The sequence below is a fragment of the Chiloscyllium plagiosum genome, unplaced genomic scaffold (genome assembly GCF_037043375.1).
Source record: "Chiloscyllium plagiosum isolate Xiang-an unplaced genomic scaffold, Cpla_swu_hap1 HiC_scaffold_24, whole genome shotgun sequence".
NCBI lineage: Eukaryota > Metazoa > Chordata > Chondrichthyes > Orectolobiformes > Hemiscylliidae > Chiloscyllium > Chiloscyllium plagiosum.
Genome location: NW_028270162.1, coordinates 37,254,831 through 37,271,254, shown reverse-complemented (window position 1 = coordinate 37,271,254; position 16,424 = coordinate 37,254,831). Strand labels below are relative to the sequence as shown.

The following is a 16,424-nucleotide window of genomic DNA, read 5'->3' as shown; positions in this document are numbered from 1 at the left end:
ACTTTCATAAATCTATCATACCACACAAGTCACTTATCACATTCATAACAACACAAAAAAAATTAGCAAGCATCTTCAATAAAGGGAAAACATCCAACAGTCTTCACTGAAGTATAATCTTCCAAACAGATGCAGAGCTAAAGCAGGAGATATTTGAAGGAGTAACCAAAAGCATGGCTGAAAGGTGGCTTTTGAAGAAGCTTGTAAAGGGAGAGAATGAGAAATAGAGTTTTACGGAGCATGGTTTAAATGGTTAAAGATATGACCAACAACAAATGCTTAATAGTGCACAAGAAGTAAAAATGGGAAGAGTACAGTTCTACCTCATTAAACAACTTTATTGCTTTTCATTTTCAGGAAGATATGTGGACAGTATTACCCTTCAGGTTTTTGGCACCACCTTAACAGAAAGTGACTTGGAAAGCTGACCGGCTCCAGTCGAACACCCAGATTCTTGCCTATTGTTGAATATATCACACAGAGAGTGATAGGAATTCCTTTCTTTTGGCTAAGCACCTGAATGCAAACAACATAAAAATAATCATTTTTATATTTGCACTTCATAACTAAGCAGAGCACTATCTTAAAATTTACATACCTGATGAATATAGGAATTCATGGGGTTGTAATAGTCTTCTTCATTTCCTTTAAATTTGAGCTGCTTGTATAATACACGGTTCATAGCATCCAGAACCTGTTGTTGTGTTTCCAGATCATCAATAAACACGTCATCTGAAATACGAATTGTGTTAAAAGTATACAGAATAAACACATTTTATATTATTAAAATTATATTTCAAACACACATTTTCTCAAAAGGAGAAAGCTATCCAAGTATTGCCAATTTCACAAAGAAAAACCTACATTTCAGAATATAGATTGATACTCTTCTCACCAGACAACGCACCCCCCCTCCAAAAATGACAAAAATATAAACATCTGAATGACTTTCAATTTAAATTTTGCTCCCTATTAAGTTGCTCTATAAGACATAAACATGAAGCATCTAAAGCTAATAGTATGCTTTCTCAGGGACTCATGCCCAAGAAACAGTTTTTGTTAATGTTAAAGTTGGGCCTTCTGTTTCAACAGAACCACTTTGGGAAATCACAAGTTCAAATATCAATCAAAATTAGAATTAAAAGTTGGGTCTGCAATTGTAAATTAGTAGACTTTTGTACTACTGGCACTGAATTTCACTATATTCTTGAAGACTATATTTGGACCCAAAGCAGCCAAACAAATAAGATTTCTTATTGCAATACATTATTTAAAACACAATGCTGATCCATTGGAGAATCAAGCTGCATGGATAAAATTATTTACCTCTTCCTGCAGTGATACTTGGATGAGAAGAGTGCGTTACATGCAACACTTTTTTCACCTCATCTGTAATGGAGTTCAGCTGTAATAGGATATTCTCTAGGGAGTTGTCTGCTAAGGGGTTGCAGTATTGGTCTATCAGCACCACGCCTGGCAAGAAAAGTAAATCAAACTTCATATTTGCAACCCTAATTACATATTCTACATTATACAGGACTGTTTCTTAGTAAGTTCAGAATCCCAACCAAATTCTAGGGGTAAATAGAACCATAGGATCCTACAGCATGGAAGCAGGCCAATCCACCCATCAAATCCACACCAACCCTCTGAATTCGACAGGGCAGAGTTCTGACACATTAAGTTCCATGTGTAACACATTGGGAGATTCTCATCCGTGATTTCCACGTGGCAATTTCTCCAAACTTATTCAAGTGAAAGAATAACACAGGAAAGAAGCGGAGTAATCTCTGGTTCATCTTGAGCCATCCTAAGGATGGCAAGCGTGGCACTGAGTGAGAATCTAAAACAAGTTTCCCACTTGAATCTTCTTTATTAAAAATATATTTAAAAAAGGGTAACAGGTACATTCACATGAAAATCATCAATCTTTTTCTACTAGCTGCACATCTTAATAATCTCCATCAGTTTGCCTAGTGGTTAAGGAAGTAAAAGTATAAAGCTATACTTTCTACTGAGAATACTGTTACCTGAAAAGATACATTGTTACTTATACCACCTCATTAGTTATATGCATTTTTAAAAAGAAATACATAAATAATTCCCTTACCTTCTATTAAAGTTTGGCGTTGTGATGGAGTTAAGAGAAACATCTTCAACTTTTCCATGATGTCCCGCTGACGAAGATAGCACAGGATTTTGCGAGAATAATACTTCCATGTCAGATACTTCCTGAAGCAAAAGAATCTCTCCAATTATCCAATATCTGCCTTACTATTTATTTTTCCAATTTAAAAGATTGTAATTAACTTTGAATTATTAAGTGACGCAATTTGTTCCTTCCTGATTTTTATAGCTACATAATTACTCACCTTCCATCCTTATTTAGAATTGACAACAATTCATCTTCAATAAAACAGAATGGACCACCTAGAGCCTCAATATCTTTAAAGCCATCAACAGGAACCTGCCGATAAATAGCTCTGTTACAACTAATGTCACATGAGTGCCATCTACTGGCAATTACATACTTTTGTAGTGTTTAATGTTTATGTGATCATAAAGGAAAAGTCATTAGTCAATTGATTCTGTTCAGTAATTGCAGGGGCACAATAACACAATATTATGATATAAAAGATTCAGTTATTGGCAACACAAGCAGGAAGAATGCACACAAGCATATTTAAATACTGGCAGTAATTTATATATAAAAACTTTTCTCTGTCTAAGGGGGGGCACGGTGGCTCAGTGGTTAGCACTGCAGCCTCACAGCCCCAGGGTCCCAGGTTCGATTCCAGCCTCAGGTGACTGGCTGTATGGAGTTTGCACATTCTCCCTGTGTCTGCGTGGCATTTCTCTGGGTGCTCCGGTTTCCTCCCACAGTCTAAAGACGTGCAGGTCAGGTGAATTGACTATGCTAAATTGCCCATAGTGTTAGGTGCATTAGCCAAAGGGAAATGGGTCTGGGTGGCTTAGTCTTCAGAGGGTCGGTGTGGACTGGTTGGGCCGAAGGGCCTGTTTCCACACTGTAGGGAATCTAATCTAACCTAAAGTCACTTGATCTATTTGTACTTCAAGATGATCTCAACACGAGAAGGAGCATAAACATTAGATTATGCCCTAATGTAAATATATATGATTATCCTGATTCAGTTTTGTACACGTTTAGTAAGTCTCTGACTGTCGAGGAAATTACTTCGTCTGAGACTTGTTTCAAGAAGCTTTATTTCTCATGTATTCATGGAGAGGCTGCCACAGTCTTCACTGTCCCACAGCACTTTCCCGAGTCGAACAGTCAGCCTATATTTATACAATGACACAAACAACTTTGCTTGTTTTACTTAGATTACGTGCAGCACTCACGTAATGTTGAATACAATAAATCAAGATAGAAAAAGCAGAGGACAGCTACTCCCTTTGTTCCCAATGTTGCTCAAGGACAGAGAGACTAACGAACCTAAGATACACACTCTCTATATTTCATCGAACTATAATTACACAACCTCAGTCTTCATCTCCAGCAGTAGTTTTTCACTACAGCTGCGAGCCTGAGAGCCAGGTCACCTCTTACCTTGGTCAAGTATCCCATCATGCAGCAGTATATCAAGTTTTTATTATTTCCACACTGACAATCTAAACTTGGTCACACTTAACAGATACATTATGCAGCAGACAAGCGTCTTATAAAAGCAAATTAATAAGGGTGGAAATTCTTTAGGCTTGTGAAAATGTTTCCTAATTACAGCAGAAAACTAACACAATGAAACTTGCAAAATTAAAATTATTGGGAGATACCAAAACAACAAGGAAGTGACTGATATCTGCCAAGATACTGATGACTGTCAAGATACTGATGAATATTTAAGAATTTCAGAGATTATACATAATTTGTGTAAAGTAATTATCCCAGGGATTTAGAAATATTCAACATTAATTATGAAGAGAGAACTGTATTGAGAAAACATTTCCTAAAAGCTAAAAGCAACACTAAAAAACAAAATTGCAGAATCTGGATGCCTGAAATATAAACAGAAAATGCTTTTAGCACTCAGCAGGTTTGGTAGAGAAATAAAGTTTACATTTCAGAATAATGATCATTCATAGGTTCAACAGAATATCAGCGGCTTTGCCAGCTCGTGAAATGTATGAACAGTTGCAGCAACCATCAACTTTTAGTTATCTCAATAGCATTTTGATTATGGGAATTATACTATATTTGAGAATAATCTAATTTATTTCTAAGGAGATTGAGGGGAGGAGCAATAAAGCTGTACAAAATTTGGATAAGGTCGACAAAGAAAGGTTTTCCACGTTAGTTGATGACAAAGAACGAAAATAAGACAGAAGGTGTGAACAAGACATGTAGAAGAGAAAAAACGAAGAACAATTTTACACAGGAAAGAGTAATGATGTGGAACTTGATGCCCACAAAGAATCACAGAGACCCTACAATGTGGAAGCAGGCCAATCAGCCCATCAAGTCCACACCAACCCTTCAAACAGCATCCTACCCAGATGAAACTCCCACCCTATACCTGTAATCCTGCATTTCCCATGCCTAATCCATCTAGCCTGGACATCCTTGGACACAACAGGCAATTTAGCATGGACAATTCACATAACCTGCACATCTTTGGACTGTGGAAGGAAACCAGAGCACCCAGAGAAAATCCATGCTGACACTGGAAGAGGAAATGTTCAAATTTTTCAAAAGGAAATTGATAGACAATTCAGAAAATTCACTGGCATGGCTACAGAATAGACAGGGGAATGGAATGAACTGGATTGCACCATGAACAGCAAGCATGAACTTGATGCAATAAATAGCCTCAGTACAAGCCTTAACAACTTAATAACTCTGTGTACAACAGTGTATCATTGGCAACATTTCCAATTATTATTACAATTCTAACCTCTTTTGTAAAGAATTGCTTTGAAAAGGTGTCCAGCATTGTTTGCACTTGTCTGCCAATAGAATGCCGTGTTCGGTATTCTTCCCACCAGTTATGACTTCCAGCAGTATTGTAGTATTTCAACAGTGTGGGCCATCTACAAATATAGAAACATAAAGACATTATTCAAATAATACAAAATTTACATTTAAAAGACAAATTCTCTGTTCAAACAGCCAAATATCATCTCACATCTGTCTCCAGAATCGATCATAGGCTTTTAGCCTCAAAGTTTGAAAGCCAGATCCCTTTAAATTGCAGAACTACAGACTTCTCAAAAGAAAGAACTGACACATCCTCCCAATACTGATAAGAAAGCACAACCAGCTTAGGAATCAGAGCTGATTGGCAACATTACCCTTTACACGCATACTGTAGCCTGGAGCTGTAGATCAAGAGTAGCTTTGTTTGTCATTGCTACTATATACAACAGATATAGGAAAAACAAGACAGCGTTCCTCCAGGATCAAGGTGCTACATGGACAACACAAATTACACGAGAGTACAGTCACACACAGGGCAGCATAAAGTGCATAACAGAAGTGCAAAACACGCAAGACAGCACAGTAATCCCTGACAAGAAATAGGCACAGTGGTGGACTAATTACAGTGTAATAATGAATGATCATTAATAAACCAGTTTTAGCAGCAATTCAAAAAGTCATGCAAAGAACTGCACATGGAGTAGAGTGTGATCATATAGTGTTAAGGCGCCTGATGGTTTGGTGGAAGAAACTGTTGCACAGTCTGGCCATGACAGACCGAATGCTCCCGTATCTTCTGCCAGATGGCAGGAGGGAGAAGAGTTATCACATTCTTTACATCACATGGCTGACCAGGAATCTCTCCCTCATGTAGTAAGAATTTACAAATTGATACAACTTCTTTGACTATGATAGGAACACAATTTACTTGTCCAATGAGCTCTAAATGGGACGTGAACTTGGAGTCTCTTGCTCAGAGGTGATGATGCTTCCTGCTGCGCAAGACCTTCCTTTTCTTAGATATGGATAGTAAAGCGGCACATTGTACTCCAGCTGTGTTGTGACCAAGGCTACGTGTAGAGATACTTCCTTATTCAATGGTGGGGGGGTTGGCAGCTGCAGGATAGGAAGTGTTTGGGTTCGGTGCCTGTATGTTCCTGTTCACCTAATGGCTGCCTACTTTCTATGGTTTTTCTTGTTTTGTTTCTTCATTTCTTCAAAGTTCACCTTTGATTGCAGTGGAGGAAGGTGGTTGAGAGGGCCTGCTGAAGTATTGGCAGCACGGTAGATCCTCTTGGTCCATTCCTCTTGGTCATAGTGGCCGCAACTTTATTGAAGGCTTCATCGTCAGCGGGTCTGGTCCATTTCTCGTGGCCATGGTGACAATGTAGCAGCTTTGGACTGAAGTGGTGACGGCTTGAGCGATGGCTTCAGCGTCGGTGACAGGGTGGGTCTGGCCTGACCCTTACTATGGCAGCGATGCAATGGCTTCAATGTCAGTTTCGGCAGTGGTACATGGTGGGCCCAGTCTGGAAATCGTTGCTTTGGCAGCCTCAATGTGGGCTTCGAAAGCAGTATCCCATAGCAACACCATAAACCCAGACTGCTCTGGAGAGAATAAAAGATTAACTTTGTCCTAACAGCCTTTTATACTTTCTGTAATTAAAACGGCACCAAATTTTGGCAATTTATACACATCTCACTGTATTTTCATAGGTAAAAGTAACAAAGCATTGAGTGTATGAGTTGGGATATCATGTTGTGGCTGTACAGGACATTGGTTAGGCCACGTTTGCAATACTCTGTGCAATTCTGGTCTCCCTCATATTGAAAGGATGATGTGAAACTTGAAAGTGTTCAGAAAAGATTTACAAGGATGTCTCTATGGTTGGTGGGTTTGAATTATAGGGGGATGCTGAATAGGCTGAGGCTATTTTTCCTAGAACGTTGGAGGCTGAGGGTTGATGGAGGTTTATAAAATCATGAGGAGCACAGATAGGGTAAATAGACAATGTCTTTTCCCCAGAGTGGATGGAGTCCAAAACGAGTGGGCATAGGTTTAAGGTGAGAGGGGAAAGATTTAAGAACCTTAAGGGGCAACTTGTTCATGCAGAGGGTGGTGCATGCTTGAAATGAGCTGCCAGAGGAAGTGATGGAGGCTGGTACAATTACAACATTTAAAAGATATCCTGATGGGTATATGAATAGGAAGGGGTTTATAGGGATGTGGACCAAGAGCTGGCAAATGGGACTTGATTAATTTAGGATATCAGGTCAGCATGGACGAGTTGGACCGAAGGGCCTGTTTCCTTGCCACCATCCATTTGCCTTTGTAATTGCTTGCTGTACCTTTGAAAGATCATTAATTTGAAATCTTAACAGTTTTTCTCTCCCTACAGATGCAGTATGATTTGCTGATTATTTCCAGAATTTCCTTTTTTAAATACAGATTTCCCATATCACTGCCTTTGGATTAGATACATTTAGTTTTAAAGCTACTGGGCTAAGGGGTAATGTTTAGGAGCTAGAATACAAGTGTGAGTATCCAGAGAAAGCAATTGATATTTGATCACTTGCATCAGCACTTATAATATTTTATCCTTCTACTTCTCTGCTTTGACCTATTAACATTCCTGAAGGTCTGCCTATGCTTTCTGATAGCAGCTCTCGAATGTTCATAAATCAAACACCAACATCGGTAAATGAGTTCTGGATGCCACTCTTCAAAGATAAAGTGCAATAAGAACTATAACAATGCATGGCCAAAGGTTTGAAACATTACTTTTTTACCTTCAAGCCTTGAATCTAGACTCAGTCTCCCCTGTCCAACATCAGTGAAGTTCAAACAAAACGAGTTAGAACTGCACGCTACTCTCCAGAATTAAACTATTAACAATCAGTCACTAACAACAGTAACTCAGTCATAAGGATCAGAAAGATAGACAGTGGTCAGTGTGAAACAGGAATGTACATTGCTCCAGTGAGCATATTTTTCTAGAGCTGGGATTTAGGCAATTGGACCAATAAAGCTGGGGCTTACAAAGTGAAACAAGATATGTTTTGACGAGAATAGGTACATTGAGGATTATGAACAAAAAAGTTCTGTCATCCACCAATAACATTATCTGCCGGTTTTCAGCTCACTTGGCAATGTTTTTATATTTACAGTGCCAATACAGAAGAAATGTTTAAAAGATAGGTTGTCCTCATGAATCTCATGCAGCTTGCAAGCCAAGGAAACTTTGCTCTTTAAGTTTTGGAATGGGAGATGGGGAGGGAGCAGAAAGGAGAAGTGAAGTTCACAGAGTGAGGCAAGAAAGGAAGCCTGAAGAATGGCAATCAAGAGATTGGTATTGAGACAAGTGAATGGGATGCCTTATGACTCTTCATTTCTACAGAACTGGGAGCAACAATGAAGGACTGTTTCCACCAAAATGGATGGGAAAATAAGGAACATATTGGTGGGCTCAAAGCATTGTCACCGAAAATACCAGGAAAGATAGCTAAAAAGAAAGATTTTAAACAGACTATTATGATGGTACAGAATGTTTTACTACATATGGTTACTCAAGCAGGGATGAGAACATGATTTAAAATGGAATTAGATCAGCGTCAGAAGGAAAAAACAAAGTGTTCTGTTGAAATGAGTTGCAGGAATCCCAACATCAAGTGTCAAATGGCCTCTTCCTGATCTGCAATTTCTATAATTCTAAGAAAACTCACTTTCAGTGAGACTGAGTCCTGGGAACAAGCAAGAAACCTGACAATTTTGGACTTTAGAATATGGACTTTTAGTAACAGTTTCAGTACATTAAAAGACAGGTTGGAAAGCCATGTATTACTTGCTCAGGAGGGTTAAAAATAGCCAATAGTATCAAATATAAAGGACAGGTCACAAATCTTGGCTGAGTTTGCACATTATTGTGGGTCAGGAACTGGTGTGTTTGTTTTAAAGTTACAGGCCGAGCAAGCTATAGTGTGGCTATCACTAGGTTTATAGGATTACTACAAAGAATTAGAATACTTGAGTCAAGATGGGGCCATAAGATCTTTTACATACATCCAAACTGTGCCTGTGTTTACACAGCCCCACTAGTCAAGCCTAGGACTTGAACTTGAAATTTTATCATTGAGTCGAGACAGCTACAACTGACACCACATACACCAAAAACAAGTTGTTTATTTTGGCAAGATATCTTAAAATGGTCACTTTCAAAACATATATGAGTTGCCAGCAGTGATTTTGTGCAGGGTCAGAGGTACAGTAGCCTGCTCGGGGCCTGTTCTCTGCCTACCTCCGCCTGAACTGGTGTTTCCACACGGCGCTGCGGCCCTGACAAACCTCCTGCAGCTTCTTACAGGCCAGGCAGGCGCTCACCACGTCCACATGGCTCAACAACGGGCAGCAGAATATCTGCTCCAGTACCTCCTCTGGCAACTCAGTCAAACCTCCACTCTCGCCCGAAACTTCCAGCTCCGCCATCTTACTTGTTTACATCCAACGGCAGGTCCAAGCGACTTCCGCTTCCGGCCCCGCCTCCCGCGGGAAATTCAAATCCCTTTGGTTCTACCTGCAGGCTCTCACCCTGTCCCACAATGTGTCAGCGAGTGGAGCAGCATTTACTAGGACTGCACTGGTGTCACTGTGCCTCTGAGTGTTTCAGTGAGTGTCAGAACTTTAATCCTGATTGAATTTATATATTTTCCTATAATTGGCACAAATTAAATTAGGAGGAGAAAGTGAGGTCTGCAGATGCTGGAGATCAAAGTTGAAACTTTATTGCTGGAACAGCACAGCGGGTCAGGCAGCATCCAGGGAACAGGAGATTCGACGTTTCGGGCACAGGCCCTTCTTCAGGAATGAGCAGAGAGTGTTCAGCAGGAGAAGATAAAAGGTAGGGAGGAGGGACTTGGAGGAGGGGAGTTGGAAATATGATAGGTGGAAAGAGGTCAAGGTGAGGGTGATAGGTCGGAGTAGGATGGAGGCGGAGAGGTCAAGAAGAAGACTGCAGGTCAGGAAGGCGGTGCCGGGCTGGAGGGATCCGGCTGAGACAAGGTGGGGGGAGGGGGGATGAAGAAACTGGTGAAGTCCAAGTTCATCCCCTGCGGTTGGAGGGTTCCCAGTCGGAAGATAAGACGCTCCTCCTCCGACCGTCGGGTTGTTGTGGTTTGGCGGTGGATGAGTCCAATGACCTGCATATCCTCGGTGGAGTGGGAGGGGGAGTTGAAATGCTGTGCCACAGGTTGGTTGGGTTGGTTCGTCCGGGTGGCCCAGAGGTGCTCTCTGAATCGCTCCGCAAGTAGGCGGCCTGTCTCCCCAATATAGAGGAGGCCACACCGGCTGCAGCGGATGCAGTAGATGATGTGGGTGGAGGTGCAGGTGAATCTGTGGCGGATATGGAAGTTTCCCTTGGGGCCTTGGAGAGAAGTGAGGGGGGAGGTGTGGGCGCAAGTGTTGCACCTCCTGCGGTTGCAAGGGAAGGTGCCGGGAGTGGTGGTTGGGTCGGTGGGGGGTGTGGATCTGACAAGGGAGTCGCGGAGGGAGTGGTCTCTACGGAAAGCTGATAGGGGAGGGGAGGGAAATATATCCTTGGTGCTGGGGTCTGTTTGGAGGTGGCGGAAATGGCGGCGGATGATGCGCTGTACATGGAGATTGGTGGGGTGGTAGGTGAGGACCAGTGGTGAGGTCCTCACCTACCACCCCACCAATCTCCATGTACAGCGCATCATCCGCCGCCATTTCCGCCACCTCCAAACAGACCCCAGCACCAAGGATATATTTCCCTCCCCTCCCCTATCAGCTTTCCGTAGAGACCACTCCCTCCGCGACTCCCTTGTCAGATCCACACCCCCCACCGACCCAACCACCACTCCCGGCACCTTCCCTTGCAACCGCAGGAGGTGCAACACTTGCGCCCACACCTCCCCCCTCACTTCTCTCCAAGGCCCCAAGGGAAACTTCCATATCCGCCACAGATTCACCTGCACCTCCACCCACATCATCTACTGCATCCGCTGCAGCCGGTGTGGCCTCCTCTATATTGGGGAGACAGGCCGCCTACTTGCGGAGCGATTCAGAGAGCACCTCTGGGCCACCCGGACGAACCAACCCAACCAACCTGTGGCACAGCATTTCAACTCCCCCTCCCACTCCACCGAGGATATGCAGGTCATTGGACTCATCCACCGCCAAACCACAACAACCCGACGGTCGGAGGAGGAGCGTCTTATCTTCCGACTGGGAACCCTCCAACCGCAGGGGATGAACTTGGACTTCACCAGTTTCTTCATCCCCCCTCCCCCCACCTTGTCTCAGCCGGATCCCTCCAGCCCGGCACCGCCTTCCTGACCTGCAGTCTTCTTCTTGACCTCTCCGCCTCCATCCTACTCCGACCTATCACCCTCACCTTGACCTCTTTCCACCTATCACATTTCCAACTCCCCTCCTCCAAGTCCCTCCTCCCTACCTTTTATCTTCTCCTGCTGAACACTCTCTGCTCATTCCTGAAGAAGGGCCTGTGCCCGAAACGTCGAATCTCCTGTTCCCTGGATGCTGCCTGACCCGCTGTGCTGTTCCAGCAATAAAGTTTCAACAAATTAAATTACTCTATCAGAAAATATTGTGTGTCTCTCCAAATAAAACAGACATTTGGTTGTCTGTTTACTCCCCCTCACCACCCCATCTTCTGTTTAAATATTAACCTTTTCCGAGCTACCATCAATTGTGAAGAAGGGTCACTGGACCCTAGCCGTTAACTCTGACTTCTCTCCACAGATGCTGCCAGACTTGCTGTGTTTTTCCAGCAATTTCTGGTTTATTTTTGTTTTTGATTTCCAGCATCCGCAGTTCTTTCAGTTTTTTTGCTTGATTGCTTGGTCCTGTGATTACATAAAGCTCGACAGTTTGCAAATCCACATCACTAGTTCAGTCTTCATTTAAACATTAAATAATGCATTTGAATTCTTTTTATGTGTGACTCAGGAAAATATATAGAAAACCCATTTAGGCATTAACAATATTTTTGTCTTTAAAACACAATGATCCCTGTACTGTTTCTTCATTCAAAAGACCAGCTGTTTCTCCAATTTGTTTCTAATTTCTACAGTATTCCTGAGCTTTGGGGTGGCACAGTGGTTAGCACTGCTGCCTCACAGCACCAGGGTCCCAGGTTTGATTCCAGCCTTGGGCGGCTGTCTGTGTGGAGTTTGCACATTCTCCCCGTGTCTGCGTGGGTTTCCTCTGGGTGCTCTGGTTTCCTTCCACATTCCAAAGATGTGCAGGTCAGGTGAATTGGCCATGCTAAATTGTCCATAGTTTTAGATGCATTAGTCAGAGGGGTAGTTAGTTACTCTTCAGAGGATCGGTGTTGACTTGTTGGACCAAAAGGGCCTGTTTCCACACTGTAGGGCATCTAATCTAATTTGGTCTTTGTCATCATCCTCATCCTCTAGGTGAAGTTATTATACCTAAATTTGCATCTTCTTTGCCATAGATTCAATATAATCCCACAATTTTAAAATTTTCAGTAAACTCTCCTATGATCTCTTCTGTAGTGTAAATATTAAGATTCACCTAGTCACTCACCACAAGTCTAACGACCCAGTCCTCAAGGGTCTAGATTAGAGTGTTGCTGGAAAAGCACAGCAGGTCAGGCAGCATGCCGGAGCAGGAAAATCGATGTTTTGGGCAAAAGCCCTTCATCAGGAATGAGGCAAGGATCCTCCAGGATAAATGAGAGGGGATTGGAGCTGGGGAGAAGGTAGCCAAGAGTACAATAGGTGAATGGAGGTGGGGATGAAGGTGATAGGTCGGAGAGGAGGGTGAAACGGATATGTGGGAAGGAAGATTGGCAGGTAGGACAGGTCATGAGGATGGTAGGTTGGAACTGGGGTAAGGTCGGGGAGGGGAAATGAGGAAACTGGTGAAGTCCACATTGATGCCATGGGTTGAAGTGTTTTGAGGCGGAAGATGAGGCGTTCTTCCTCCAGGCATTGGGTGGTGAGGGAGTGGATGGTGGAGGACGCCCAGGACCTGCATGTCCTCGGCAGAGTTGGAGGGGGAGTTGAAATGTTCGGCCACGGGGTGGTGGGGTCGATTGGTGCTGGTGTCCCGGAGATGTTCCCTAAAGCGCTCTGCGAGAAGGCGTCCAGTCTCCCCAATGTAAAAGAGATCGCATCGGGAGCAACGGATAAATGACATTGATGGATGTGCAGGTGAAACTTTGATGGATGTGGACGGCTCCTTTGAGGCCTTGGATGGAGGTGAGGTGGGAGGTGTGGGCGCAGGTGGGGAGGGGTTCTGTCCTTGTTGTGGTTGGAGGGGTGGGGTTTGAGGGTGGAGGGGCGGCATGTGGATGAGATGCATTGTAAAATATGTAAAGAATGTACAGACATCATAACAAATTCTGAGTTAAAAATGGTGTTCCTTTTCTTACTCTCACGGTTTGGCTTTAAGAAATTTTCTAATAATAATCTTTAACTCCATACGATCATCTCTCAATTACTTTTTTTTCCACGGTTGATGGTCTGGAATTTCTCCAATCACTTATTTGGAGGCAACTGCTCCAACGAATATATTCATGATACATTAGAAGATTGTATTATAAACCTTTTCTTTCAATTTAATACCATCTATAATTTTTTTACTTAGCCACAGGTGGTGCATTCTACTCATCGTCTTTCTTGAGAGCTATGAATTATCTCCTTAAATGTTTAAATGCTACAATTTAATGTCTACCAACTTCCTACCAGAGAATCAAAAGGAGTTTTAAACTATTTGGGAAAAAAATCTGTCATCTTAAGAATTCAGGTGAAGATCACCACCTTTTTGCATCTTTTATATAACCCTTGAGTTCCCACCCTGTGGTCTCCCGTGACTCAATGATGTGACATTTCATAGGGATTGTTGATATGACCTCCCCCAACTCCCAAGGGTCATTTTTAACTCTTTCCTGCATTCCACCCTTGTTTATACTGCCTAAATTTGGGCATCTCTCCCTGATGTAAGGAGATTGCTTCTAAGTCCAGCTCAGTCTTAGATTCTCCAGAGGCTTTCATACAATTCAACCAAGAAGTAAAGATACATCCATTTACTTCCAAGGATATGACAGGATTAAAATAAAAGCCTGGGAGACTGATCTCCTGGGGTCCTCAATGAGATTATTAATTATATTTGCTAAGCTTAAAGCCACAGCCTTACAGTTCTGGGTCAAATACTTATTTTAAGTGAGGCTAACATTCAGTGGTAATGTTTTTAACCTCCTTACTTTAGAGTAAAAACAATCTGTTGAGCTCTGAAATCAAATTAATTTGAAGTGAGGCTTTTTTTTTCAACAAACATATTTGATGTGCTTATTACAAATCGCAGAGTAAAGAATATTCAAACAGATTTCTAATGTCTTAGTTTTTAATCTTGTCTTTCATTCTTAATTAGGGCAATTAGATAGCATATTATTAATTCCAATAGATTTTTAAATCTGCCCCAGTATGGGGATTTTTATTCTCATAAATTCTTCCCAACGGTCATGGCTTGACCTTGGTAAATTTCCAAATGTTGGCATCTGCAAGTGTACTGAAAACATTGAGGCTTTTTAAAAGTTTCACCCTTTTTAGGAAATATTTTCGAGAAAGAATGTTCTAAAACTGATCAAAATGTTGTTTTTAAAACATATCTATACTGGATTGCTGGAATAGATACTGCAATATTTTTGTTAGAGAAGTATTTTTGTGTAGTATAAATACAATAACTATTTTAGCAACTGTTCATATAGTACATTCAGATTTACTTGCCATAAAGAACAGCCTTATTTGTAACATTTCAGTTATAATATTATTTAAATTCCTCAAAACAAACATTTGAAGAACTGTAATCACTGATATCACTAGTTTTTAAAAAAGATTTGTAACACAAGTTTGAAATTGATATTTTAAATATACGTTTCTGTCCTACAAACAACAGATATATTGATTCTGTAACCTTCAATGGGAAATATTTGACCTATGTTATATTTCTCTCCCTCATGTTATGATTTAGCAATAGCCTGGCGAAAAAAAAATTAGGAGAGGAAGATGTCCATGAGCAACCTGACCACCTTCAGGGGACTAATATCCCAAGTCCCACCACTGGAAGCATATGATGTGCCTAAATTTATAAAACAAATCAACAAGATTCCCCATGATAGACCATTGGTTAAGTTCAATAATATAGGGATCTACTGTAAACCTTGAGAATGAGTAAGAAATTATGAAGCTTGAATATATTCGTTGGAGCAGTTGCCTCCAAATAAGTGATTGGAGAAATTCCAGACCATCAACCGTGGAAAAAAAAGTAATTGAGAGATGATCTAATGGAGTTAAAGATTATTATTAGAAAATTTCTTAAAGCCAAACCGTGAGAGTAAGAAAAGGAACACCATTTTTAACTTAGAATTTGTTATGATGTCTGTACATTCTTTACATATAAAAAGTAATAAACACACAGAATGTATTTCAGGTACGGGCATGGAGGGTAACAACTCTCACATTGTTTAAATACAAGATGTCACAAAGAAGCTTGAACTAAACAGTTTCAATTCATATGTACTGAGCTTTTCTTGCTTTCCAGTTTTGTTACACCATCTCCTCACTTACGCGGCTGTTCAAGAGAGAAGCCAGGAGGTGAATTGAATGTAAATCTATCTTCAACTCATTTTCCACATGTGCACATCTATGTTTAAGCATGTGGTCAATAAGAAAGAATCTCATCTTCTCCTCAATTAGAGGTGCTTAAAGCCAATAGCAGTGCCCCAGTTTCAGCCGGGTTATTCAGTGCATACTGGACATGGCATACGTTTTCTTAGTGGGGAAAAGAATGGGAAAGCTGTCACAAAAAGAAAATGTTAATTAATTCTTCCAAGAAATTTGTATTTGAATTTCACATGAAAAAAAGTTAATCACTTACAAACCTTCCACACATGCTGCAGCAATCCTAGGGCATTTGTAATGTGGAAGATTCCTTTGTGCTCAATAATCTGCTGCATAGTTACCTGCTGAGGCTGGAAAGCCAGAGCAAAGCGTTAGAGATAAAGCGTCAGTCAGAGAACGGTGTGTAAACGTATCGATAGATCTCCAAAACTGTGTTTGTCTTCGATATTTCTTTAGTGTTTTCTTTTACTTGGGCATCACTGTACACATGAAATAATGCTGGTTTCATTCCGCTAGGAGGAGCTTTATTTACTCGTGGTTAATTTAAACTTGCTTTGTGGTTTATATCCGTTAAAAAATTGTATACACACGAATCATTACATTCGTGTGGGAAATTCGCGTTACTGTTGAATCATCTTAGCATTTAGCAAAACAATGGAATGCGCTCTTAAATCTCTACCACACTTTCCTTCTTGAAAAACTACCTTTTGACTTGTTCTCAAGTAATATTTAATGTTGGTTGTTAAAAGTGTCTTGGTACCTTTCACCACATTAAAATCACTGTAGAAATATAGACTATTTCCTT

The 16,424-nt window shown here is 41.3% G+C and overlaps 1 protein-coding gene across 1 annotated transcript in view; it reads right to left on the bottom strand.

The window, feature by feature from the left end:
• Nucleotides 1-9,434, bottom strand: part of fbxo21 (F-box protein 21) — a 34,066-nt gene extending 24,632 nt beyond the window's left edge. The window contains exons 1-7 of the mRNA XM_043715841.2: nt 9,232-9,434; nt 4,914-5,049; nt 2,373-2,467; nt 2,111-2,232; nt 1,327-1,473; nt 599-732; nt 380-516 (exon numbers count right to left, since the gene is read on the bottom strand). Of these exons, the coding sequence (XP_043571776.2) occupies nt 380-516; nt 599-732; nt 1,327-1,473; nt 2,111-2,232; nt 2,373-2,467; nt 4,914-5,049; nt 9,232-9,419 (959 nt within the window). The 5' untranslated portion in view covers nt 9,420-9,434. The remainder of the gene's footprint in view (nt 1-379; nt 517-598; nt 733-1,326; nt 1,474-2,110; nt 2,233-2,372; nt 2,468-4,913; nt 5,050-9,231) is intronic.
• Between the last annotated feature and the right edge of the window lie 6,990 nt (nt 9,435-16,424).